Source organism: Camelus bactrianus, chromosome 22 (genome assembly GCF_048773025.1).
Source record: "Camelus bactrianus isolate YW-2024 breed Bactrian camel chromosome 22, ASM4877302v1, whole genome shotgun sequence".
Lineage (NCBI taxonomy): Eukaryota > Metazoa > Chordata > Mammalia > Artiodactyla > Camelidae > Camelus > Camelus bactrianus.
Window position 1 is genome coordinate 5,162,509 of NC_133560.1, and position 26,434 is coordinate 5,188,942.

The 26,434-nt window shown below is 38.0% G+C and overlaps 2 protein-coding genes across 9 annotated transcripts in view; one reads left to right on the forward strand and one right to left on the reverse strand.

Annotated features, from left to right (window-relative positions):
- LOC141574629 (uncharacterized) overlaps window positions 1-2,149 on the reverse strand; it is a 110,394-nt gene extending 108,245 nt beyond the window's left edge. For all 8 annotated transcript variants that reach the window (XR_012501513.1, XM_074350090.1, XM_074350091.1 and 5 more), the window contains exons 1-2: window positions 2,011-2,149; window positions 1,783-1,852 (exon numbers count right to left, since the gene is read on the reverse strand). The gene's annotated coding sequence lies outside the window, so the exon portion shown is untranslated. The remainder of the gene's footprint in view (window positions 1-1,782; window positions 1,853-2,010) is intronic.
- Window positions 2,150-2,398: 249 nt separating this feature from the next.
- LOC141574631 (Fanconi anemia group B protein-like) lies at window positions 2,399-26,103 on the forward strand. Its single transcript, XM_074350095.1, has 9 exons — window positions 2,399-2,587; window positions 9,222-10,242; window positions 14,801-14,953; window positions 15,713-15,805; window positions 20,905-21,033; window positions 23,313-23,479; window positions 24,119-24,549; window positions 24,670-24,907; window positions 25,571-26,103. Exons 2-9 carry the CDS (start codon window positions 9,313-9,315, stop codon window positions 25,977-25,979), a joined length of 2,550 nt encoding a protein of 849 aa, XP_074206196.1. The 5' UTR covers window positions 2,399-2,587; window positions 9,222-9,312; the 3' UTR covers window positions 25,980-26,103.
- Window positions 26,104-26,434: the final 331 nt, after the last annotated feature.

Consider the following 26,434-nt stretch of genomic DNA (forward strand, 5'->3'; position numbering starts at 1 on the left):
CAGTGGGTCACGTCTGGAGGTTGTGATGTCACTTTTGTGGGTCACTGTATCAGGGAGTCACAGGCTTTTAGCCTGAGCACTCTTTAATGAACTTGTGCTTCAGTTCTGTGTGTACTAGATTATGTAGAATATGTTTCTTACTGTGGGCAGTGGTGAAATCTGCACTAAGCAACAAGAGCAGGACCAGATGAGGATGGGGGTGGGGGCACAAGCTAGGACAGACATGGCCTTGCACTGTAGGCCACCATAAAGAACTGGGATTTTGATTGTAAACACAGTGTAAAGGTACTGAAGGGTTTCAAGTTGGGGAGTGCCACGATCTAATTAGACACACTGGTGTTGCCAAAAGATCCCCACAGTGAAATTCAGAAGACCTGACCACCAGCCCAGGTCTAGCCACTAACACCATGGAGTTTGAGCAAATCATTTAATCTCTCTAGATGTTACTTTCTTCATTGTAGAAACAAGAAGGTTGGACCAAGATGACCTTTAAGATCTTATCTGTTGCTGAACTTCTATGACTATATTCTACCTCTTCTGTTGGGCATAAGTAAATGACTATTGGGGAGCACTAGCTCGTTAGGTCAAGTTCTGGGTTATTTCTTAAAATGTTATTAACCATGTAGCTATGAGTGACATTTCTATGGAAAGTAATGTTACAATCCTTTCTGTACTGGAACCGGCTACATTATTAGAAATGAGATCTCTGGGCTAAAAGTGAATCAAGTGCTTTTGCAACTCTCTGGTACAAAGTATGAGATGTGAAGAAAATTGACAGGGAGGGATGAAAAGATTTACTGACCAGGTTATTTGGAACAGATTTCCTTATTTGTTCTAGGTCATCAACTGACATATAATCTCGGGCAGTCTAAAGGTGCCGGGAACCTCTGCTGAGCACTAAAGTCAAGATGTGGAACCTGAACTCTTTACAGTCACCACAATGACTACTGAGGCAAAATATCCATTGAGAGCCTACTAGACACTAACCCCATGCTACACAGTTTGATATATACTTTTTCATTTAATCCTCTTAACCTAATTCTTTGAATTTCACAGACATGGAACCAGGGGCTCAGAAGACACAAGCAAGATATTAAGTGGCAGGGTCAGGGTTTGACTATTTATTCCCTATTTATAATAAATTATCCTGCATGCTTTTCGAAATTACTGTACAAGAATTCAACCATCAGTTAAATATTGGACAACTCAAGTATCTGTGACACCTGGAAACAGAATGGTCACTCAACAAAACAATTCTGTACTCACAGGACTTTGCAAAGTACCATGTGGGATGAAAAGATAAGAACTTGTTCCAGCCTACTTCGTGGGTAGCAGGCTGGGTTCTCTGAAGTGGAATTAGGCAAAACAGCCAAGGAATTTGGATCCCCTATTAAGCAGACGTGAATAGTATTAAGGCAGTTTCCAGGTTCATGTTCTTGATTGTTGCTGGTGAAAGGTCAGCAGGAGAGCTGTGGACTGGACACTATCACCTGTGCCAAGGGCCTAACAAGTGTCCCTGCAAGTTCTATAAACTCGAGATGTGAGAAACACCAATTTCCAACTTACATTAACCCTTAGAAAACAATGGACGCGTTACTCGTCCAAGTGGAGCCGTGTGCGTGCCACATTATAGAGCGGAAAACCTTGGAAATGTAGAGGGTACGGTCCCCGTGAGAATCGAAATGGTCCTTAATTCCTTTCACAGAGACACCGGCAAACACCCCAGCAAAGTTGGGGACGCTCACTGCACACCTGCCTCAACACCGAGAATGCGGTACCCACCTGTCACATACTCAGCTTCGAACCTCCGTCGCGTGTCAGAGATGAGCTTGGCTTTATTCTGGGCTTGATACTAGAAGGAAGACACGAAGGGACGCTTAAACACTACGCTCACCACCTCACTTCCCCTCAGCCCAGCCCACCTGCACCTGAGTGCGCGGCCCCCAGGCCTCAGAGGCAGCTTCGGGGTCCGGGCTGGGGGGCCCGGCAGCGGTGCGGTCGGCTCCTCACCTCTGCCATGGTCGCTGTCGTGGACGTGATTGCGCTTGCACTCGCCACTTCCACAGCTGCAGACCGGGTATCTCACCACCAGCCAAGGCGGACCCGAGGTAAAGAGGGAAGGGCGGGACGTAGAGGTGGTCGCGTGACAACGGAAGGCGGGCGGAAGCGTCGCCTCGTCGACCAATCCGATGCGGCCGCCGGGTTCCGGAGGCAGGACCGGGCCCTCGCCCTAGCTTTCCAGTCGCTTCCCGTTCGGGCCCCGCCCCCTGACGTCCCCTGCACTGCGGGTCCGCCCCCGCCAGCCGGGGGATCGCGAGCGCATCCCTCGCGGAGCTCCGCCCGTGCGAGCTCCGCCTGCTATTCGCTTTCACAACAATCCCCGGAGGCCACGCCTCTTCAGCCTTCCTTGGCAACCGTCTTCTGGCCAGCTGGGCAGGCTCCGCCTCCTCTGCGCTGGACGCAGCCTCCGGCCTGGGCCTCCCAAGATGCAGCGCGCGAGCGGGAGGTTTGGCGTCGTCGGACGCTTCGCCTGTTTGTGGCGTCGGGGACGTGGCGGCTGTGGTACTCGGGAACCCCACGCGCAGAGGTAGGGCCGGTGGCGGCTTGTCTCCTCAAGTGACTTTCGCCGAGGAGGTGGCGGGGCTGGGTTGGCTCCCCTGGTCCCTTCATTGCGGAAGAGCGGGAAGGAAGTGGGCGTCCTGGGGCCTGTGCCCATCATTCTGTGGAATAACTAGATTTCATACTATGTTCTGGGAATTTTTCGCTTGAACCTTTCTTTGCCTCTGCAGCATCTTTCCCACTTGGAGTGTGAAATACTTAGCAATGAGTAGATATTTGAAATCTTTAAAAGTTATATGAAGTTAAAAAGATGTAAAGCGTCTTTCAGTTTATTAATTAAGATAGTTCACAGCTGGGGCGAATTTGCCTCCCAGGGGGCATTTGGCACTGCTTGGAGATATTTTTGGCTGTCACAACTGAAAAATTACAAAGTTGTAAGAAGAAAAGAACAATTCTCATATTCCCACGGTCCCTAGTCAACCACGATGGACGCTAGCATTTTTTTGTTCCAAACTTTTAAAATATATGTTTACTTTTTTTTAATGAAGAGAAATACACACATTGTGTAAAAAGTATTTGAATACATCTTCGAAGTAATAACATTTCAGATATAGCTAAAGTTTCTCTCTGGCTCCACTCCCCTACCCTGATACCCTTCCTCTTCTCCAGAATAAACAGTCATTGGAATTTGGCAAGAATCTTTGCATTTTTTATTTTGGACCAGGCTGCCTGGGTTTGAAACCTGGCTCTGTCGCTTACTATCTGTAGGCCTTAGAGAAGATCCTTAAACTCCATGCTTAAGTTTCCTCATGGAAATGGGTTAATAAGGGTATCATGAAAAATGAATAAGTTAGTGCAAAATGCTTAGAACGGTGCCTGGCACAGAGAAAGCAGTCCGAGAATGTAGCCATTGAAGGTAAACAAAATATATAATGCTGTTTTATGTGTTTTGATTTTGATACATAATGTACTACAGTATACATTTTTCTGCAACTTATTTTTTTCACTCGATTTTTGAACTCTAGACACAATGTTATCTATCTAATTCATTCCTTTTAACTACAAGATGATATTCCATCTGTATTTATTCATTCCTCTATTGGTGGTCATCAAAGTTTTTACTTTTTATTTAATATTACAAATAACAGCACAGTGAACACTCTAGAGCAATGTCCTTGTGCGTTATTATGTAGGATTATTTCTCTGGGTTTGTATCTAGAAATGAAATTCCTGAATAGAAAAACAAAAAAAAATTTTTAAACAAAATGAAATAAAAAAAAATCCTGGGTGTATGCATTTCCATTTATGCCAAATTGCCTTCCAAAAATCTCCCTTTAATTTAACTAAGTATTCATAATTATTTCCTATTGATGGCTCTGCCTCCAGTCTCACTTCACTCCCCCTGTCACAGGATCTTTATTATTTAGAAGTACAATCTTGTGATTTCTATTTTTGAAATCTTTCAGTGGTCTATCATTGCTTAGAGAAAGAAGTGTTTAGTATAGCATAGAGAGCCTTTAATTTAATCTTTTTAAATTCTCTTAGTAGATCTCCATTCCCCCACATTCTTCTACACTTCAGGTACCCTAAGCTTTTTTGGGAAAGGAAAAAGGGAGATTGATTCTGGGTAGGCCCCAGCAGATGACTTCTAGTTATATAGGTAGAAAAAGTTTTAACAGTGGACCCACTCTGTAGCCCAGTTAATTTACTTAGGTAAACAGTATCCTATATGTTGGAAAAATGACACCTATGAGTATTATGCTCATGAGATTATGTTTAATATTATTAGGTGAATTTTTTAGTTAGATATATTTTTAATTAAAAATTTTTTTTATTGGTGTGTAGTCAGTTACAATGAGTCAGTTTCTGGTGTACAGCATAATGTCCCAGTTATACATATATATACATACATTCCTGTAGTTAAGTGTCTTAATTCTACCTTTATTCCAAAGATAGAATTCCAAAGACACTGTCCATTGGTTGCAATCAATATGGTTTCTTAGAGAGTTTTTTAGATTTCATCTGCAGATGATATAGTGCTCTTTTAGGATTTTCCTGAACCAGACCTGTAGTTTATTTAGAGTTCTGAAATTTATAATGCCTAATGAATTTACTAGCATTTAATGGAACATTGTTTATTTGGTAGGAGGCTGTGAGAGAAGGTTGGATAAGGGTGATAATTTGTTGCCAAACTATTATATTTAGATTATCATGTATTGTTTTTCTAGTATACGCTCACGTCTTTTTTCATTTTATGTGTAAAATATAAAGTCAACTTTGATGTGTGGTAATAAAAAACAGGAAAAGCTCAAATTAACTACATATTATTTTATAAATAATCTGCATCGAAATCTCTCTCCCATCCCCCTCCAGCTCTGCAACAGAAGGTAAAACTGGTTTGAGTTACCTGTTACTTCAGCAGCCACTGTTGTAAGAGTACTAAGTAAAAAGTCAAATGACTAGTAGGCTGGAATGCTAAGTCTGGTGTCCCGATTTGATTAATCAGAGCTTGTTAATATTGGTTTAAGAACTTCTGAATTGAAACTTAGTTTCACTTGTTTCCAGATTATTTCTACCTGAAAAAAGAAAATTACCACTTACTTCACAGGCTTAAAGGTTTTTCTTACGAACATATGCTAAGAACTTTTACTTTTAAAATAGATGTTGCATCAGTATAAAATAAAACATATACACAGATATGAGAATTCAGTAAGCCTTGAGATTACAGAAAGTTTGAGGAAAAAATTTATACATTAAAATATTAATAACTTCTAATTTTGAACTCTGATGATGGTCCATTTAGAATAACTTATATTGAAAATGTGCATATTTTTACAATGGTATTTAAAAATAAAAAGCAGTGACCTTTCATATAACAATGTTTTTCAGTCTCTTTGAGTCTAAGTCCATGAGAATAAGTTTTCTTTTTGCCTAGAGCTCATGCTAAAAGTATGTTGAATTAAGATTATAATAGGCCTTTGAATTCCATGCCCTACTTTATAGCAGTGGTTTGCAACCTTTTATCTCTCCATCATTTATATGTTCAATGTACAATATTTAGTGTCTGTGTTTCCAGGTGGTAACTAGTTCATGGATCAGAGATCTGTTGGGGGCTGGTGGAGGGGGGCGTGGGTGCATGCAAATCTTTTGAATGAGGGGACAGTTACCTGATCAAGCTTGTGTTTTAGAACAATAACTGAGGTAGCATAAATAGATGGATATATTAGAGGGGAGAGAGACTAGAGTAAGGAAGGCTGATTAAAGGGCTTTTTACCACGATCTAAGTGAGAGATGAAAGCCTGAACTAGTGGCAATTGGGACAGAGAGTTGGGAGAAAGAAGTTTTTTTTTTTTTTACTTTTAGTTTTTTTTTTTTAGAAGGGGATAGGTAGTGAGGTTTTTATATATATACACACACATATATATGTGTGTTGTGTGTGTGTGTGTATATATATATATATATATATTTTTTTTTTTTTTTAACAGAGGTACTGGGGATTGAGCCTGGGACCTCATGCATGCTAAGCATGCGCTCTACCACTGAGCTATACCCTCCCCCTGAAAGAAATTTCTAACATTAGGAACTTGGTGATAGCGTTAGAAGAGCAGCATGTAAGAGGCCTGATTTTCCTAACTCATAACTTTATCAAGGTGCAGCAGTACATACTCTAAAATTTAATAAGGGAGTGATTCTACTGATCTTTTAGCAATCAGATCCTCCTTAGTCCTGTCACACTTGGTGTGACATTGTGTTGATTACACATTAGTTGTGACATCTCGTGTTAAAATCCCAAAACCCTTTTCTGGACACAAGTTATTTTTGGTTGGTTTTAGTATTAAGAAATCTGAAAACCTTTTTAAGTGAGTAGGTAGTGAAAGACAATGAGTTCTTAGATCTTTACCTGAGGGTATGTAATTTTAATGCTAAGAAAAGAATATATCATTTAATGCTAAAAAGTGACAGTTTTTAGAAGTCTTCTAAGAGGTCTGAGATGTCTGTGGGAAATTTGAAATAAAGAAAATATTATTCATATGTTTTGATGTAATATAACCAATACGTTTATTTCCTTTAAAGTAAAAGGTCATTTTATGAGTGAAAGCCACACCTTTGATTTCCCTATCTTCTTTAGTGATGAAGTTGAAACTACGTTGGGATACCTGTTGTCCCAGATCTTTGCATGCATTGTCTACCAATATACTACTAAGCCAGTTGGCTTCTGTTGGTTCGTATTAGGATAGAGTATCTCCAGTTACTTCAGTCCTACTTCTTGAAATTCTCAAAAACAGGATCGTCAGTTTGATTAAAAAAAAAAAAACAAACAAATTCCATAGAGGAATATATTTATCTGTTGCTCCATAACAAATTACTCCCAAATTCAGCAGCGTAACAACAAACATTTATCATCTTCAAATTTCTGAGGACCGGGAATTTGGGAGCAGCTTAGCTGGGTGGTTCTGGCTCAGGAAGGCTGGACTGGAGCTGGAAGGTGTGATCCCAAGAAGGCCCACTCACATGGCTCTTGGCAAAAGGCCCCAGTCCCTTGCTGGCTGTTGGCAGGAACCCACAGTTCCTTGCCGTGTGTACATCTCCATGGGGCTGCCTGTGTGTCTTAATGATACAGTGGGTGGTTTTTTTTCCAGTGCAAGTGATCCAAGGAAGAAGTCAACGAGGAAGCCACCATACTCTGTGACCCAATCTTCTGCTGTAATCTCTTGGCTAGAAGTGAGTCGTAATGACCAGGCCTCACTCAGGGAGAGGAGAATTAAGTGCCACTTCTTGATGGAAGGAGTTTCAAAGAATTAGTGAGCGTATTTGAAACCTACAAGTGATGTATTTGGAGGTTAGACAATAAGGTACAGCGTCTCCCATTTCCACGTAGATGCTGAGTAATCTAGTCTGCTTTTAAGTAGAATTGCCTCTAACTCAAGTTATTTCAATAAAATGCAAGCTACATTAAGTTAAATTTATAGCTGATGGTTCAGTGATACTTTTCTCTAGTTGGACAATTGGTAGATTTTTATAATAAAAGAATAAACCCTAAGCCTTTTGAGTTTGCTTCTCATTCAAAAAAGAAAAACAGTATTTCTTACTTGTAAATAACCTAGTTTTCACTTGTTTCTGAAGTGGTTGAGTTTCCTGGTGTAAATGATCCACAAATAGGAGAAGAGAGAGAATATGAGGGTCACACATAGTGACGAGAGACCTTTTAGCCTTCGCAAACTAAGTGCGTGCCTATTCTGAGGTTTCTACGGTTAGATGCTGTGTAAGCCTGAGCCGGCCGTGCCGCTGCTCTTGACGGTGATGGTCTGAGCCAGCCGGTATTAGCGCTTTGCGTGTGCCGGGTTCCACTTCAGGTGGGTTCTAGTAGTTAATTCCAGTACCTTGTAGGGCAGATACTGCTACTGCACCCCATGACAGAGATGTGAGTGTGAGGGGTTAAGTACCTTGCCGTAAAGCACACATCTAGTAAAAGGCAGGCCCGACATTCGGGAGGTGCTCTGAGCGTGCACAGTTCTCAGCACCTGCTAAGCAGTCAGTAACTGGTAAAGGGGTGACTCAGCGTATATAGCCACTGAGTAAAGCGAGAGCCACATCTTTTTCTTACATGTGGAGGGGGCGTTCCTTTGCTCTGTATTCTACTTAACTAATTCTCTCAAGTTGCCTTTCTCATAACCAGTGTTCAAAGGGAGCGCACACCAGGACAGTGTGCTGGTTCAGAGTGTAGACTCAGGAGTCAGAGGGCCCCTCTTCCAAATCTAGTGCCATTGCTGATTAGCTTTGTAACCTTGGAAATTCTTCTGATCCTAGTTTAAAATATGGTTTTTTCTTTTAAAAGATGGGATGGTAAGAATGCTCACTTTAAAAGAATAGCTGTGAGCATCAAATGAGATAATGCATGTTTTGTTCCTGGGATATAAGAAGCATGGATAATTGACAGCTATTATTTAATTCTTGTGTTCATTGTAATATTACTAATCCTCTGTTTTTGTTCCTATTTTGAATAAGGATAGTGACTTTCTTAAGATGTAAACCTGCTTTGTTTTTGCAAAGGAAGATTCGAGATTTATTTCTGTTATTCCTATGGAGATTTTTTAAAGCCATGTTACAGCAGCTCCTGTTTTTCTTTCTGGGGTTTCATTTTTGCCATAGAGTCTGTACGAACTCCTTTCTCAGGGAAGTGGAACCCACATGCCTGGGCTGTGGGACCATGTATTTGGAATCCTTGACTGGCTGAGTTGTCGTTGTAAAGGGGTTAAGGCTGAGAGGGGGACAGCCAGTTGGAGGCAACAGGTTAGAAAAGGGGAAAACCAGGTTAGGTCGGTAGATTTGACAGACAGAATTGGAACCTTTAAGCCAGAAAGAACATCTGCAATCACTTTTCGTAGAGCACCTCCAGCTTTTCATAGATGCCATTGATACAGTCACTTATCTTTCGTGGTATGGTTATTTGCATTCTTTGCAAATTGTGTTTTTTTAAGAGTTGTACAGAAATAATATTTGGGACACCGTTTGCGATAGTGTGACATTGTTAAGCTAGCATAAAAAGCTTAGGAATGTTAATACAAGTTTATCGTTACCTGTGTGATAGTTCTCCAACAAAAACACGTGTTTTCTCTTCCGCCCTGCCTATTTGATTGCAGTTTCTCTCATTTCATTTTTAGGTTTAAAAGCATCAACTGGAATCGATTGACATTCGAAAATTGGACCCATACAAATCAGACTTGACACTGTGGACTGGCTAGCAAACAAGCTATGTCGTTTAACGAACAGGAAAGGCTCTTATGCTACAACGGGGAAGTGCTTGTTTTTCGTTTGTCTGAAGGAAATTCTGTAGATAAAGGGCCTGCGAAAATATCCATGTTACATGTCAGAAGAATGGTATTTGACAGAGAAACAGGAGTATTTGTTCAGAAGTCCACTGGATTCTTCAGCATGAAAGAGGAATACTCTCACTTAAAAATGATGTGTTGCGATTGTGTTTCAGATTTCAGAACCGGAGTTAATCTACCTTATATCATGATACAGTGCAATAAAGAAAATAACATTTTCAAGTATTTCCTACTATTTCTTCACAGTACCAATAAATTTGAAAAGTGTTTGAGTTTTAGACTAGGCTATGAGTTGAAGGACAGCGTAAGGGTCCTTAATGGCCCTTTAGTTTTATGGAGACATGTCCATACATTCTTTTATATCTCTTCCCAAACTGGCAGAGTTATTACTGTGTCTATGAACTTTTCCTCTATTGAGTGGGCGGGGGAGATTGAAAATGTAGGCATGGTTTTATTAGGACCAAAGAGATGTTATTTATCTGAGGAAGGATGCACCCAAAAGCCTTCAACATCAGATTATGCAACTTGGAATACCCACTTTTGCGTATACTCCCTCGAAAGGGAAGAAGTAATAAGCGATACGTACATTATCCCTCCTGTTTATAGAAGTGTGATAACTTGCGTGCACGCCTGTGCAGCTGAGATTGTCAACAACCAATTAAGAATGTCTCTGATTGCCCTTACTCGAAAGAATCAACTGATTTCATTCCGAAATGGGATTCCTCAAGGTGTGTGCCAGCTTCCATTTGGAGATCCTTGTGCAGTTCACCTGATGGATTCAGGTGGAGACCTCCTTTTTGTCGTATCCTTTCGGTCCAATGATGCTTGTGCTGTTTGGGAAAAGAACTTTCAGGTATGGTACTGATTGTCATAATCGTTCAATTGGTGTAGTCTTAGACCTACTAAGCATCCCAGTGCTTCATAGGATTCGTCGTGGAGCCTTATTATCCAAATCGATTTTTAGTGCTGCGTTTAAAAGAAAATCATACGTTACATCATTCTTTTTTCTCAAAATTATCTGAATACTATTTGCTGAAGGTTTTGCCTTACCATTTTGAGTCATAAAACCCTTGAGTTTTTTTGAAATACATAAATATATAACTACAGTTATTATATATTTACTTGTCTTTTACTGTAACTATTTCTAATTTTTATTAGCGTGATGGTAGTTAGATGTGTATTTTTACTTAGAATAAGATGAGCCTTCCTAGAAAACTCAAATGAGTTTTTCAACTTTTTAAAAGTAGGTAATGATCTTTTTAAACTTAAAATGAAATCTAGAGGAATTCCTTGAAAACTGTCATTGTCCCTTTAGAGACAAATAATTGTTCTCTGGAGAAAAGTGATGTGTTAATTTTTCTAAAAACTGTTGCTTAGAAAATTTCATTACGTTGTATTTTGAAACTCAAGAGTTGTCCTTTAAGCAGGCATTCACATTTTATCTACATATAGTCGTATCTTTTAACGTAAGGTTTGGAAACTGCTTCAAAATAGTGACTGGTAATAAGCGTTCAGTAACACGTAAAAAGGTACAGAAAATGAAAAGGAAATTGGAAGACTAACTGAGCGTCTCCAATAATATTTCTCCAACCCTGATGTTTTGTTAACATTGCGTCCTCCTGGCTTAAGATGTCTGTCAGTACAATCAGTTATGTGATGTGAAGTGTTGATAATTCATGATCTTCCAAAAGTAGTTTTTTAGTACATTATACAACTTTTTAAGTTCTTGTATTACTTTGGGAAAAAAACAGATACTGCCTTACTTTGTGTGTGCCCTGGCCATTTAGCTCACTTAGAAGCTCAATTCAGATTTCTATCACTGTATTATCACCTTGATGTGGAATATTGATAAATGTTTTAGAAAGCTCAAAAGGCATTTTTTTATGTGAATTATGTTGGTGTGTGGAAATGTTAGGTTGAAATTGTGTTTTATCAGTCTTTGCCTTGTAAATTACCTTTATGTTACTAGGGATTATGTAACCATATTTGATCTCTATAACTCATAGAGGACTTAAATTCTCAAAAGGAAAATAATTTGAAAACTATCCTATTTTATTTAGCAAGTAATCTTTTAAAAAGCGCGTTACACTTTTACTTCAAGGTTTTTTGGGAAAGCAATATTTTCTGTCTTTTTCTCTTCCTTTCTTTTGAAGAAATGGCGGAGAGGGAAGCATCTCATACAGCCTGTAATCCTTATTGGGGTCAGGGTAATGGAAAGGACACACTTAACCTGGGTTTCAAATCCCAACTGAGCAACATGCTGCTGTTACCTTAAGGAATGAATTTACTTTTGGTGAACTCATTTTCTGTGTGTATGAAATTGGGGTCATCCTGCTGAGAAGGGAGAATTAAATAAAGTGACACTGTGAAGTGACTTGCCCAGCACCTGGCACACAGGAGAAGCTAAGTAAGCGGTAGCTATTATTGTATTGGACCAGGGCTAAGGCCATCATCAGTGAGTGGTGCCCATCCAAGGTCCCCTCTTCACCTGGATAAAGAACAGGAATTTTGTGCCTCATTCATTCAGTGGAATATAGTCCTCACTCACTTGAAATGGGTCCGCTGCTTGGACCCTGTAGAGCTCTGCCACTAACACATGCCCCAGAGCAGGAGACCATGTCACTCCCTGTAAATGGGCCTGTAGCTGGTGGCCTCCCTGCCTTGAAATTGTGTTCCAGGGTTCTTTCTCTACAGTGGACCACCGTCCTTTCCGTAAATTACTTACCTGAGTTTCTACTGACGTACACCTTAAGCTACCTCTTTGGGGATTCTATACTTCTAACTGTCCTCAGTGCCTGGTATTGAATGCTCTGGAATTGCACCCTGCTACCTACAAGTTAAGTGCTTCTGAATTGCCTTAGTAACCTTGCCACTCTGGGAGTTTTACAGCTCCTGCCCCTGACTTGGTGTTGCACTTATACACACGTACTTTAAAGACATTAGATACAGCTTAGGGTGAAATATTCAATTGCTTTAGAAACAGAAATAAAGGCTAAGAATCTACAAATAAAAGGGGAGAGGGAAATAACCATGTCAGAAAACCTGGATAAAGGGAAATAACTGCATTCGAGCAAATATACTGCATTTTTAGCAGTTAAGACAAAAAAATAAATACAGGAAGTTTACAGGTGAATGGAACACACTCTCAAGGGGAAAATTACTTCTAACATCGTGCAGTGAGAGGAATTTACTGTTTGTGGTACTTTAAGAGGTTTTGAATAATTAATAAAATGAATATGTTACTGACTAATAAAATGGTGCCTTTGAGCAGTTTTGCCCCAGAATGGGAGAAAACCACAGAAGCCCTCTTCCGTCGGGTTAGCTATGGACTCATCCCTCCATCCTTTAACGACGTCATTCCAAACAGGAGTGAAGGCAGCTAACAATAGTAGGCGAAATCCAAACAAGCACAGATTAGAATAAATAATGAAAATCAAGGTTAGTGGGTTCTCAGATCAGCCCTTCATCAAGGCCCTCCATGTAATGTTTAACCCAGTCATAGGACTTGAAACAGAGCTGAGTATAGAGAAACACACAATTAGCTTTTCTCTTAGGCTTTCGCTTTTGAGTAGAAGTTGTCTCTGCAAGTTTTGACAAGAATCTGTATAGCATGGATTTCAAAATCGAGATCATTGTCAGGTATATCTGAAATAGATACTGGTGTGTTGTAGATCGAAAGAGGCTCACATGTTCTAAATGTGTGATGTCTGAGACAGTCACTAGCCCCATACAGTTATGCAACATTTGAAATGTGTGTGGCTAGTCTGCTTTTGTTTTTTTATTGGAGTATAGTTGATTTACAATGTTGTGTTAATTTCTGGTGTACAGCATTGTAACTCAGTGTTTTATATATATATTCCCTTTCATATTCTTTTCATTATAGGCTACTACAAGATATTGAATATAGTTCCCTGTGCTATACAGTAGGACCTTGTTGTTTATTTTATATATAGTAGTTTTTATCTACAAATCCTAAACCGCCAATTTATCCTTCCCCACCCCCTTTCCCCTCTGGTGACCATAAGTGTGTGTAGCTAGTCTGAATTAGAATGTGCTAGCCATGTCAAATACACACCAGATTTCAAAGGCTTAGTAAAAGATGGGAGTGAAATATCTTATTAATTTTTGTTGGTTATATTGAATTGAAATGATGATGTTTTATATAGATTAACTAGCATAAAATCAGTTTCACCTTTTTTTTTTAATGCTACTAGAGAATCTTCTTATTATTGGCTACTGGAAATTTTAAAATTATATATGTGCCTTGCACTTGTGGCTCACCTCTAATTTCTTTTGGACAGTGCTATTCTAGAGCTATAGGTTGTGAGTGTGTGTGCGTGCCTCAGCGCACAGCTCTATGGTGTTTGTGTGCTGAGCACATTCCTACCAATGTTTCTTCGCATAGTTTATCATACTCCACAATACTCAGGGGTGAGTGGTGGGAGGAAGGGAGGATATGGGTTTACAAATAAGCTTTCTTCCTGCATAAGTCACTGCTTTGGAATTAACCTTATAGGGGAAAGTCTGGCATTTGATCACATAGACTTGAAGAGTCTCACATTTGTGCTTTAATGCAGGCCGCCGTCTATCATCTAGAGGATGATGTACCTGTGCTCCTAGGGGTCTGAGTGGGAGTTTCAGCTTTTCTGCCTGATGGAGAAAGGGTATCTGCCCCCCATGGTGTTAATTTTCTAGGGGACTAGTCTGGAAGCTTTCAGCTTTATGGACCTTTAAGAAGTTGTCTTCTGTTTAAAACGTGGGGTCTTGCGTTCTGGTATAAGCTTATCAAGTCATTCCATTAGGCTAGGACGGTTCTAGGTGCCCCACTGTTTTAAGATCGCTCCCCTGCTGTGCCCTTGATAATGGCTATGTTCTCTCCTATAAGAGTTTAGGGTATAAATTAATTTCCTATGGACCCTTAAAGGTTATTCTGCTTTAAGAGCTCTTAAAGTGTTTGCTAGTACCTTCTGACTATCTAAAGTAACTGAATACCTTGTGTAATTGGTTTGATCATAAACATACATCCACTAAGGATTATGGGAATGAGGGTCGTCCTTAAATTAACCCGTTAGAGAAAGAATCTTCACTAGAGCTAGTCATAAGAAGTGTTAGAATTTATAAGTTATAATAAAATTTTAATAAAGAAATCAGGAACATGACAATCCCTGGACAAATGTTGATAAAATATTAAATTTAATTACCTTGCTATTTATAAATTTATGATTCCTTATGTTTTCTGATCCCCCAATATCTGTATTTTATTTTAGTTTTTAGTGTTTGCAGTAACATTTTCATTACTTGTTTGTAAGATTGAAGATGACAAATTAGAACTACATGCAACAAAAGGATTTAGCTTATTTTACATCTGACTTTTTTTCTTCCTTTATTCCTTCTTTACCACTCTCTTTCAGGTTGCTGCTAAGTGGGAGAAAATTAGCTCAGTACTGATAGATGACTTTCTTGGAGTTGGAACTGAACAAGTACTGCTACTTTTCAGGGACTCCTTGAATTCAGATTGCCTGAGTTCTTTTAAAATAACGAACCTTGACAACTTAAACTATTCAGTAAGTTCCGTGTACTTTTTATACATTACTTTAAGAACATTTTAGAAAATTTGAGCACTTCAAAGCTTTTGACCTACCCTTTCAATATTTTTGATTTCATACTTAAAAGTAAACTTGTTGAACTTTGAAAATACATACATTGAATCTTCTAAATAATATGACTCTCCTTTCAACAAATGTTTTACAAATTGACTCCTTTTGATATAAATTTGGAACATAATATATCTGGTGTTCACTCAAGTGACAATAATACTGTAAATTATCTTTGCTTCCAAAAGGCACATTTTATACCAATAAACATAATATTGGATTAATTAAGGAATACAGTGAAGTGAAACTGCTTTATTAAAAAAAGTAACAGTTCATGATATTTTAAGATCTTGAGCATAAGGGAAATACTACCCTGTAAGTTTCATATCTATATAAAATATCTCTGAGCCTCAGGGCTTTTCTTGCGTTATTAAAATGAGTATAATTCTTATTTTCTCTAGTTACGGAATTTTATAAACACCTAGTAAGCTGATACTTTTTGAATCAGTATGCAAACTTTAGGTGGGTGGTAATAGTGGTAATAATAGTTTCTATTTTCCCATTTACAAGAAGATGATGGGGAAAATATGTATCTTTTATCTAACAGTGTATTGTGGCACACCGCCTTTTGGATAAACTTGTATTGTTTTTTGTATTATATTTTCTTAATCTTAAGAAATTTCAGTTTATTTCTAAATTTCAGTTATAATGTATTGTTTTATTTATTAGAGTGAAACTTTGGATTGCAATGAAGATGATTTACTTGATGACAAGCAAGCGAATTGTTATTTGGTGATTCCACCTCTGGAAAGAAGATTGAAAGTTAGTGTCTATGTTTGCTTTTTGCTTTTGCCTTTTTGGATTAGTGCTATTCTAAATGAAGGATTGAACATTTAAAGAGCTTAAAGTATAAACAACTCACTGATTGAGGGGGAAAGAAGTGGTACAGGTATCCCCCGCTTTTTGGAAGTTCGCTTTACGGCCACTTTGCTTTCTGCCACTTAGCTTTTACGAAAGATCTGCATTAGCACCTGTTCTTGCTAACTGAAAGAAACCGGAGGAGGAGTTTTGCTTTTAGGAAAAAAGGCAAAAAGTGATTTGCTTTGCAAGGAGCTGTTAGAGAGGCAGCGCGCATCCCGAGCAGCGAGAGTGGCCCCACCCAGCTCCTTCCTGGGAACTGCACTCAGCATCTCAGCATCCAGCCGCCATAGATTTGACCTGTGTCTGTGAGCATCTGTGCCTTATCTCCATTTATTCTGTGCATCCCTTAGCAAGAGTGTCCTAAGGTAATTGCTTTTTCGCTTTACATCATTTCATAATGGATTACAAAAGGTTTCATAGGCGTGTTCTACTTTCAGATGGTGGGGAAACTTGTATTTCAAAGGATCTATTAACTTTTCTGGTACCTCTGTAAAAACTATTATGACATTTCTTATAAATATACCATCTGAAAATGATTCCTTTTTGTAGTAAGATTGTATAAATTTAGTAAGCCTCATAAGATAGCATATAAGAAGCTGACTTTTGACTCCTAGTTTTTAGGATCAGTATACCATTACTCTTGTAAAGGAGCAGCAAATATGATGAATTGTGACATGTTCCAAAGATTAACAGTTTACTTTTAAGTTTTCCATGCAAAGCTCTCTTTTAAAGTTTTTGATTTTTTCCTAATGTATGAAGGTAATGAGCATTCCCTGTAAAATACTCAGACTGTGCAAAGAAATATTAAAAAGAAACTAATAATTACCTATGATTCCACTACTGAGATATAACCTGTTTTAACACTTTGCCTTACATATTCTTGTAGATGTTTTTAATGAATATATGCACGTTTACATGGAAATGTGATTATAAGATGCATGTTCTCATGTAACCTGCCTTTTTTCATTCATAAACATTTTGGCATATATTGAAAAGTTCAGAGAATAGTGCAGTGCTTATCTCTAGTCCCCGCATAGATTCAGCTGTTGTTACTTTTTAAAAAATTGTATTTGCTGTATCTGTTTGTGCTGTTATGTGTGTATGTGCATGTATATGTACATTTCTGCAGAACCGTTTGAAAGTTGTGAATATTGTAATACTTCACTCCTCAGTATTTTAGCAGGAGTCTCCTAAAAAATAGGGACATTCTCCTGTGTAACCCTGACACCATTATTGTACTTGGAAATTTAGTGTAATAATCTCTTAATCTTATTTACTATTCAGTCCATATTCAGATGGCTTCAATTGCCACAGAATGTTTTATATAGCTACCTTTTTAAGGATCCAATCAGAGTTTACACTTACACTTGATTATTATATGTTTCATTGTTTTTTTAATCTAGAATAATGCCTTCTCTCCCTTTTTAAAAAAGTGACGCTAATGGATTTGTCAGTTTCCTTGTGTTGTCATTCATCTTTTTCCTCTATCCCTGGCAAACGTTTTTTGTAAAGGGCCAAATAGTAAATATTTATGATTTGCAGGCCCTTTAGAAGGTTTTTTTGCAAGTATTTTAATATTAAAGTGAATTCACTAAATGCTTATTGAAGGCATAGTAGATGTGAATGTGAACATTAGGTAAATAAAACATCGTAATGGATATAGAACTATAACGGAGAAGGTTGATTACATTAAAACTGTGGTGCTCTGAACAAAGTAAAATAAATAAAAAATAAATTATGTAAAAAGAAATTGTAACATGTGACAAAGGATTAATTTTCTTAATATAAATATACATTCTAAAACAGTATTGTTGAATATGTAAAGTGGGCCGACCGCCTCAGAAGGGAACTTGTTATAACTATTAAAATATGAACTGCACGTATCTTTTTACTCTTGCAATTTCACTTCTAGAAATCTGTTCTAAGGATATATTCATACATGTAAGCAAAACTAATTTTACAGGAATGTTTATGTAGTATTTATAAATAAAATTCAGTCAAAATCTTAATTTCCATCATTAGGAGCATGGTAAATAAATTATGATATAAATGAGCCACAGAATAATATGCAGCTGTCAAAAAGAATAAGGCAACTCTTTATACTGATTTTTAAATGATGCTAAAACAATTAAATTTATGAAAGCATGACTTTCAGAAATTCCACTTCTGGTAATATGTCACTTAATGTATTTGAATCAACTCTCCTGATAAAAGCAACTTAAAATAAGAGTTGAAATAGGTTTCAAAAATCTTCAAAGCTTCAAAAAGCTGAGAATATAAGAATAAATTAGCAGGCCAAACCCTAAAGGCTGGAACCCAGAGAGAGAAGCACAACACGATGCTGCTCTTGCCCTAGGAGCATTTGTACTTAACCTGAAGCAGGAGTGCCCTAACCTGGCAGAAACTACATCGAGTCCTCTTTCAAAACACAGGTTTATCCTAGGCCTCTTCTAGATCTCAGAAGTAATTTTTTAAAGAAAATGAGCCACCCACAGAATAAGCACATAAAGAAACAAAGCATCATGATTAATTTTTCACACACAAAAAATAACCAAATATCATAAAACTAGAAGCACATTGAAATTAAAAGGAAAAACTCAACAGATGAGTTGAACAGTTGATTTAAAGAGATGTGAAACAAATAAACAAACCAGACTGTTAGAAAAATTATCCAGAAGGTAGCCCAGAGACAAAGAAGGAAAATACGAAAGGAACTGAGGGCAGGCCCGGAATAAGGGGTAGCGGAGTGTCCATTTTATTTCAAATATCCACATGTTACCACTAGCTCTCAGTGTGGATACAAACATTTCTAAGCATCGGAAGTCCTTTTAGAGCTGAACAAATCTACCCTCTCCCCAATTTTGCAAATACGGAAACAAATGGAGAGCCAGAAACGTTAGGTGACTTGCAGAGCTGAAACTAGAGTTCGGCTCACTGGTCTTTCCCCTGTGACGTTTATTCTCCAGCTGCTTGTTGGAGGGGATGAGGAGAAACTGGGACCCTGGAGAAACTCGGGCCTAGGTACAGGGATGTTCACAGCAGCATTGTTTGTAATACTCCCCAACTGGGCGTAACCCAGATGTGTAGCAATGGGATACTGGACAGGGCAACTGGTCGAGTGAGCTGATGGAATAATATAGAGCAATGAAACAAGTGAGCTGTAGCTACTCACGACAGATGGATGACTTGAAACCCAAGTCCATACAGAACAGTTCCATTCATGAAAGGCTAGGAAGCAACACGCACACACACAAACTGAACATATTCTTTAGAAGTTGATATAATGATGGTAACATTGTGAGGACAAGCAAGGAAGTCATCTTGAAAGGCCAGGGTAGCATTGCCTGCGGTGGGGACAATTTGGTGATTGGGGAGGACCCACATGCTGCTCCTGAGGGGCTGCTTTTTTGACTCGGATGTGGTTACATGGGTGTGGACTTCACTGTTCGTCTGTACGCTTGTTTTTTTTTTTTTTTTTTGTCTTGTGCATTCTTCTGCATGTATGCAAGAGATCACAGTAAGAATTAGAAAGCAAGTTTTGGTGACAGGCAGTGCAGTATGTGCCTATATTTGATTTGGGGTGGGTTTTATTTGTTTATGGGGAGGAGAATGAAAGCATTCCTTAACATATACATGGAAAAGTTCTGGAAAGGTAAATAATCTTATGGCTGTGCAAATGGGATTGAGGGTCTAGGAAGGGAAGGTGAGATGTCTTTTTATGTTGTTTAAATGGTTTATCATGGGCATATTTTCATAGTTTTATAACGAAACTTATAATAGCATAAAATATTGAAGTAGTCTAGTGACTCGGCGTTTATTCCTGGAGTTGAAGGAAGCAAGGAAGAGAGAACACGTAATTTCATGGCCTCGTTGTCAGTCTGTCCACAGCCCTGTCTTCCACTCCCTGCCCCTCCAGCAGCCTCAGGTTTGGCCCTCCTCCTCAGACAGGTCCATCTCCCATCCCCTCAGTCCTGAATCACTCAGCCAGTGAGTGATGGAGTGTGAATGATGTGGTGCCCACAGAACTAGGTCAGATGTGGTTTTAAAGTATTAGCTAGACGCTTTACATACCTTGTGCAACGAGGTAAGATTGAACTCAGTCTTCACTCTCCAACTGATAATTCATTGATAAAAAGAAAAAGAATGTACCTGCCTTAAAATGTAATTTAAAAGAAAGACAAAATACAGGATGCATTTTGTTTTTTCAGTCTCGAAAAACATGTTATATTAAAAGCTGAATTAATACTTAAACAGTCTCAGATATCCATGTGAAGTGAAATGGTTTCTAGTAGCTCAATGATGCAACTCTTTTTAAATTTTCAGGAGCAAAATATATTTCATGAATGTTTCATCCTTCGTACTGAAATTTGTTTACCTGCTACAATAAAAGGAGCCATTTGCCCTTTGCCCAGTTCAGAGCCAGTCCCCCCGCCACCCAGTGATTAAGAGTTGACCCCAGCCCTGAGTTTATTAGCACAAGATAAACTTGTGACAATTTTGGATCTGTTATGTGTTATCTTTAAAATTTTACTATAAAGGTTATATGAACAAAGGATTTCAAGGAGTATCAAATCAAAAGTGAGCATTTCTATTCATAATGGTACCTTCTGCTTTTTGAAGCAGAGTTATTTCAACAAGAAAATCAGTTTTCTTGTTGGGGCAGGAATGCTTGTAGGCCTTGACTTTTATTCATATTGATTAGAACTCATTCATATTCATATTGATTCATTACTTAACTCAGTAGGGAAACAGATGCAAATACATTGGCATTCTCTCAATTTGATCCATAAACTATTGTAATTATTTGCTGTTATTTTCCTTTGTAATTAGAGACTTAAAATTTATAATTAAAACAGTTTTGCTCTGAGAAGTAGTCTTTGCTTTTCTACAGAAAATGAATTAATAAGCAAGTTTGGAGAAAATACTTAGTGAATTAATGGTATATTGGGTTTCATTTGAAATTTATGTCTCTGGCGGTGATTCTTCTTTATCCTTTACAGGTTGGTTTCATTTCTATTCACGAATTTCAGCAGCATCTCTTGCTTAAGGAAAAAATTATTTCAAAATCTTACAAAGCTTTAATGAACCTGTTTCAAGGGAAAGATGATAGTGCGTCAAGTACAGACGAGGTAAAATGAATCATGTGACCATTTCATCATTTTATGAATTGGAAATCTACAAGATACTGAAGTGATATTTAAATTGGAATGTTGGAATATATTAGACAATCCTGCTCAATGGATCAAGAAGCAGAGTGGCAGGGATTATAATGGTGGGCTTCTATGACATTGAAAACTATTTGGTTAAGAAGCCAGTGTTTTACCAGTTTGCAATTATTCTTATTCTGTGGGATATTAAAATCTCAGTTATCAGTAACCTTGGGAAACAAGTCCTTTTTGTTTAAAAAGATTTAACTATTAAACTTTTTTATTTGTGTGGTTTAGATAGAAATTACTCATGGATGGATTACAGTTAATCCATGGACAACATGGGGGTGAGGGGTGCCAACCCTCCACTCAGTTGAAAATTCATGAATAACTTTATACTTAGCCCTCTGTATCTCCAGTTCCCCATCCGCAGATTCAACGAACTGTGGATCGTGTAGTACTGAAGTATTTACTCTTGAAAAAATCCACATATAAGTGGACCATACAGTTTAAAGTTGTGTTGTTCAAGGGGTGACTATGTTTTCTGACTTCTGAAACAGAATATGTTGAATATTATTTAACCTTGTTTTAATGGTGCCATAATTTCATCACTAATATAATAATTGTTCTTTTAGTCTCTTGCATGGTTCATTTCTAAGGATATTTATTACTCTAGTTACTAATGTCCCTAAGTTGCTGTGCTTTTTTAGTCCTTACATATGCTTTTTATAATTTTACTCTTGTTTTGTTTGGTGGTTGACCATCATAAGAGCCTCTTCAGGTACCTTGCAGTTCCTTATGCCAGTATGGTAATGTAGAAGTTAGCAAAAACTTCTTTGACTTCATAACAAACAGTATTTATGCCCATTAGTTCCATACAGAAAAAGACAGCATACCAAAATTCAAATAAATCAGGAAAAGCTGGACATAGAGAAATTTGATGTTGCATTTTATTCCCTCAAGTCACTGACTCTAAGATTTACCATTCTTGTAATAGTCTATGCCTTGTGTCTGTATTTCAGCCTTAGCAATATGAGGGTTTCACCCCAAAGTATGATTCCGTTAATGTAAGACAAGAGCACATCATGTTGCATTCCTGTATTACTGTTCTAATCTCCTGGGAAACGTCATGCAAGTCATTGTTGAAAGTCATTATTTAAAGTCTTCCCATTTCTCTTCCCTACTTGACCCCAGCGATTTTACCAGTATTAGAAAAGGGGAAGAAATGTTAGAACTTACTGCATTGAAACCACTCTGTGCAAGGCACCATTTTAGGCCCTTTACATTCTTAACTTTAAAAGCAATTCTGGCAGCTAATAAAAATTTCTGCAGGTTTTAGGTGGATAGTCGGCCTCAAATCTCACAGCTACTGGCAGAAGCATCAGATTCCTAGGAACTTGTTGAGTTCACTATAGTACAAGTACTCATATTTTTTTTCAGTAATTACCACATAAAGGAGGAGTATAGACAAATGGTTAATATAGATCATGGGCTCTGGAACCAATTGGCTTTGGTTCAGATCCCAGTTCTGCCTGTTGCTCACTGGGCGTCCGAGGGTGAGGTACTTAACCTCCCTGTGCCTCAGTTTTCCTTACCTGGAAAATGTAGAAAATAATACTACTGACCTAGGGCATTAGGGTTATTGAGATGGTTAAACAAATGGATATGTGAATGGCATTTAGAACAATGCCTGACATATAGTAAACATTTAATAAGTGTCGTGTATTATTAGTTATCACTATTTCTCCTATTTTCATTTGTATTATAAATCCATGTGTGTGGAAATGAATGAGTATGGCCTGGACTTAAAGAAAAAAATTTTAGCTGTAATTGATCAGCAGTCCAAAGATAGTTTAATCAATGTTATTCATACAAAAATTTACAGTTATTAAGTTTAGTTTAAGTCACTGACAAAGACTGGATTGTTTTCAGCATGCCTTGGGCACATATTGTCAGATTATTTCTCAAAGTGGACTTGACTTCAGGTTTCCATCCCCGCTGGCTCTGTGTTGGATACTCAGAGCCTTCTTTACAATCAGGTCGTGCTTCATGATCTGAGTCATAGTTAATTATATGTTTTATAAATTTTATTTTAGTGAATTATATATAATCTATTGTATATATTGTAGATGTTAATGTATTTTAAAATATGTCTGCCATAATGCCTAGCCTAAAGCTGCTTTACGTTATGTTTTTAGTCTTGCTACATTTGGCCGGTTTTTTTTTTTGTAATCAGTTATTTAAACATATTTTTCTATAAGGAATGTCTTGTTACTCTTTGTGGTAAAGAAGAAAATCCTGCCAATACCTTTGATGAAAAGTTATCAGGCAATTTTCAAGATCCAGAACAGCTAGTAGAGAAGATATGGTATCGTGTAATAGAAGATAGCTTGGTTGTTGGAGTGAAAACCACATCTTCTTTGAAGCTGTAAGTAAATTCTAACATGCTAACATCATCTTGATGCCCTGGAATAGCACTGGCCAACAGAAGTATAATGCATGCCCCATAAGTAACCTTCACTGTTCTGGTAGCCATATTAAATAGAAACAGAAACACATGAAATTAGTTTAAATAATATATCCAAGACAATATTATTGTTGATGGGTAAATGATATTCTGTATTAAAATGCAGATTTCATTCACATCATTTGGAGGAGTATAAAATACAATTTTTACTTTAGAGGTATTTCATTCTAAATGATTACCAAATTAACTCTTTTAAAAAATGAGTACTTTTTCCCATGTTTAAGAGGAAAAGAGAAAAATCTACCTCAAAAATAAAATACAAGCATTATTTTACCTTTCCTTTTTCTTACAAATTACTTTCCTAAAGTCCAGCATATTTACAGTGTTTTTGCTTTCCTGTTTCAAGAGAAGTGCTATTACAGGATCTTTAAAAATGTGTTTGGTTTTTACACTTAATTTTCTGATACACTATACATTTGAAATGATAATTCCTGGGAAAGGAGAGAATAAAAATTTTTTGTTGTGTTTGTATGACCTTTAATCATCTGTTTGATTTTAAAGAATGAGCTTGTAGACTAAACTGAGCTGTATTTTTTACAGGTCCTCAAGTCTTGTGACTTTATCGCTGTCAATGGATCAGGCCCATAACTCCAGCTTTCCGCTTATTAAGTGTCAAAATAGGGTGATCACGTTGAGTAGGAATTCTTCCCCAGTGCCATGTGAAATAGGATCAGAGGTAAAAAGAATCAAGATGAGTGTTGGTAGTGAGGAAGAGGAAGGGAAAGAGGAAAGTGTTGTTTGTGAACAACCCTTGGAGAAAGACTGTATACAAATGATTACTGCTGTAACATCTCTGTCACCACTTTTAGCGTTCAGTAATTTTTGTTGCATTGTGCTGCTACAAATTAAAGAGAGAGAGAATGGTAATTATTCTGAAGCTCGTTGCGTTCAGTGTGGCAGAATTTGTTTCAGTCTAGAAGATCTTTCAAGTGGGAAATACCTGCTGACGTTTCCAAAGAAGAAACTTCTAGGTAATTTTTGTAGGTCCTTTTTAATCATATACCTAATCGAATCAGAAAATTTTAAGAACTCCCTTGATGTGGTAATGGCCAGGGTTTGATGACAGTGCTTGTGACGTGTTTTTGTTGTAGAACACACGGAAGATCTCTTCGCACTTCTCGCTGCATTGCGCGAAACTTGTTTTCAAATCACATCACCCAGCTATGCTCTGACTTCAGTGAAGGTGTGGCTCTTAGAACACATGGAATGTGAAGTAATCAAAGAATTTCCAGAAATGTACTTTTGTAAAAGGCCAGGAAGTTTCTATGGGACACTTTTCAACTGGAGACAAAGAACACCATTTGAAGGGACTTTAATAGTCTATTCCAGGTAATGCACATCAAGCTGGAATTGGTCCAGGGAAGTGTGTGTGTATAGGGGGGTGGTCCAGCAGGGATCCCCGCAGTAGTGTTGTGTACCATTGTGGGACATGTCTAGGTCATCACCTGGTACAGCACGAGTGGACAGGTGGTCTCATTTAGGAGCTGAAGCTGTTTTAATTTTATGTTTGTTTTTGGCCTAATAATTATTTTAAGGGTTCCTCTCACCTCTCCCCAACAATGAAATTTTAAAAATACAGTTTTGATCTTACTACTCCGAGAAAATGTAATCAGGAAGCAACCTGATGAATATTAACTGAGTTGATTGAGCATATGTATATAGTTGTTCCTCTGTATCTACAGAGGATTGATTCCAGGATCCTGGTGGATGCCAAAATCCACAGATGCTCAAGCCCCTTCTATAAAATGGCATAGTACAGTCTGCCCTCCATATCTGTGGATTCCACATCTGCAGATTCACCCAAACATGGGGCCACCTGTACTTAGTTGCTACAGTCTGAATTGTATCAGTGCCCACATGCATGCATTATTGGTTCTGTTCATCACTGGAGGGTTTATAAATGAAGATTGATTGATTACTATGGTATGTTGTATATGACTGTTTTGTGCTCTTCTGAGTTTTCTAATAGTGTGTTTGATTTTTTCATTCCAGGAATCAAACAATTTTGTTCCAGTGCCTTCATAATCTCAGCAGAGTTCTACCTATAAACAGTTTCTTCAAAAATCTAAAATTAGGAAGTGAGGATTTCCTAATTGATCATTTGGCATTAGCTTTGGAGAAGGAATTGGTTACCCTTGGTTCTCTTTCTTCTGCCATAGTTAAGGTTGAAAGCAGCTCGGTGCAGAGGTGTGAAGCAAGCCAAGAAAAGAGTAGTGGTGATGTGGCTGCTTTATCAGAGGAAAGCATCCATCTCTACAGAAAAGAACTTCAGAGAGAAAAGAAGGAAACGTTGGGGATGAACCTAAAAGTGAGTGGTGCCCTTTATAGAGAAATAACTTTGAAATTAGCTGAGGTTCAGCTGAAATCAGACCTTGCTGCCCAGAAACTGACTGATGTATAATTACAATCTCAATTTGATTACGTTTTAGAATATTTTTCCCTGTCAGAAGGTTTTGGTTCTACTTGTTTTCATTTTACATTATATGCCTCCTCTGTAAAAATAAAGATTGAGGCTTACTGTAGAATATTTGGTTTTGAAGATGCACACAATAGCATGCCTTAGAGCAGCACTTCTCAACTGGACCTATTTTGCCTCCCAGAGGCTTATGGCTATGTCCAGGGATATTTTTGGTTGTCAGAAGTAGTGGAGGTGGGGAGGGCGGGAGAGGGGTGCTATTCCAATCTCGTGGGTGAGACAAGGATGCTGCCGAACTTCCTGCCCTGCACAGGACAGCTCTACAGCAAAGAATGATCCAGCCTCAAATGTGAGTAATGCTGAGGTGGAGAAATCCTGCCTCCAAGTTACCACTTAAGTGAAGAGACAAGTGATGTAACGGTATTTTGTTCTAAATCTTC

Excerpts from the sequence above, each read along its gene's own strand:
- LOC141574631 (XM_074350095.1), top strand. The coding sequence starts at position 9,313 with ATGTCGTTTAACGAACAGGAAAGGCTCTTATGCTACAACGGGGAAGTG. Across the intron at positions 10,243-14,800 it reads TTTGGGAAAAGAACTTTCAG|GTTGCTGCTAAGTGGGAGAA; the intron begins GTATGGTACTGA and ends ACTCTCTTTCAG. Across the intron at positions 21,034-23,312 it reads GTGCGTCAAGTACAGACGAG|GAATGTCTTGTTACTCTTTG; the intron begins GTAAAATGAATC and ends TTTTTCTATAAG.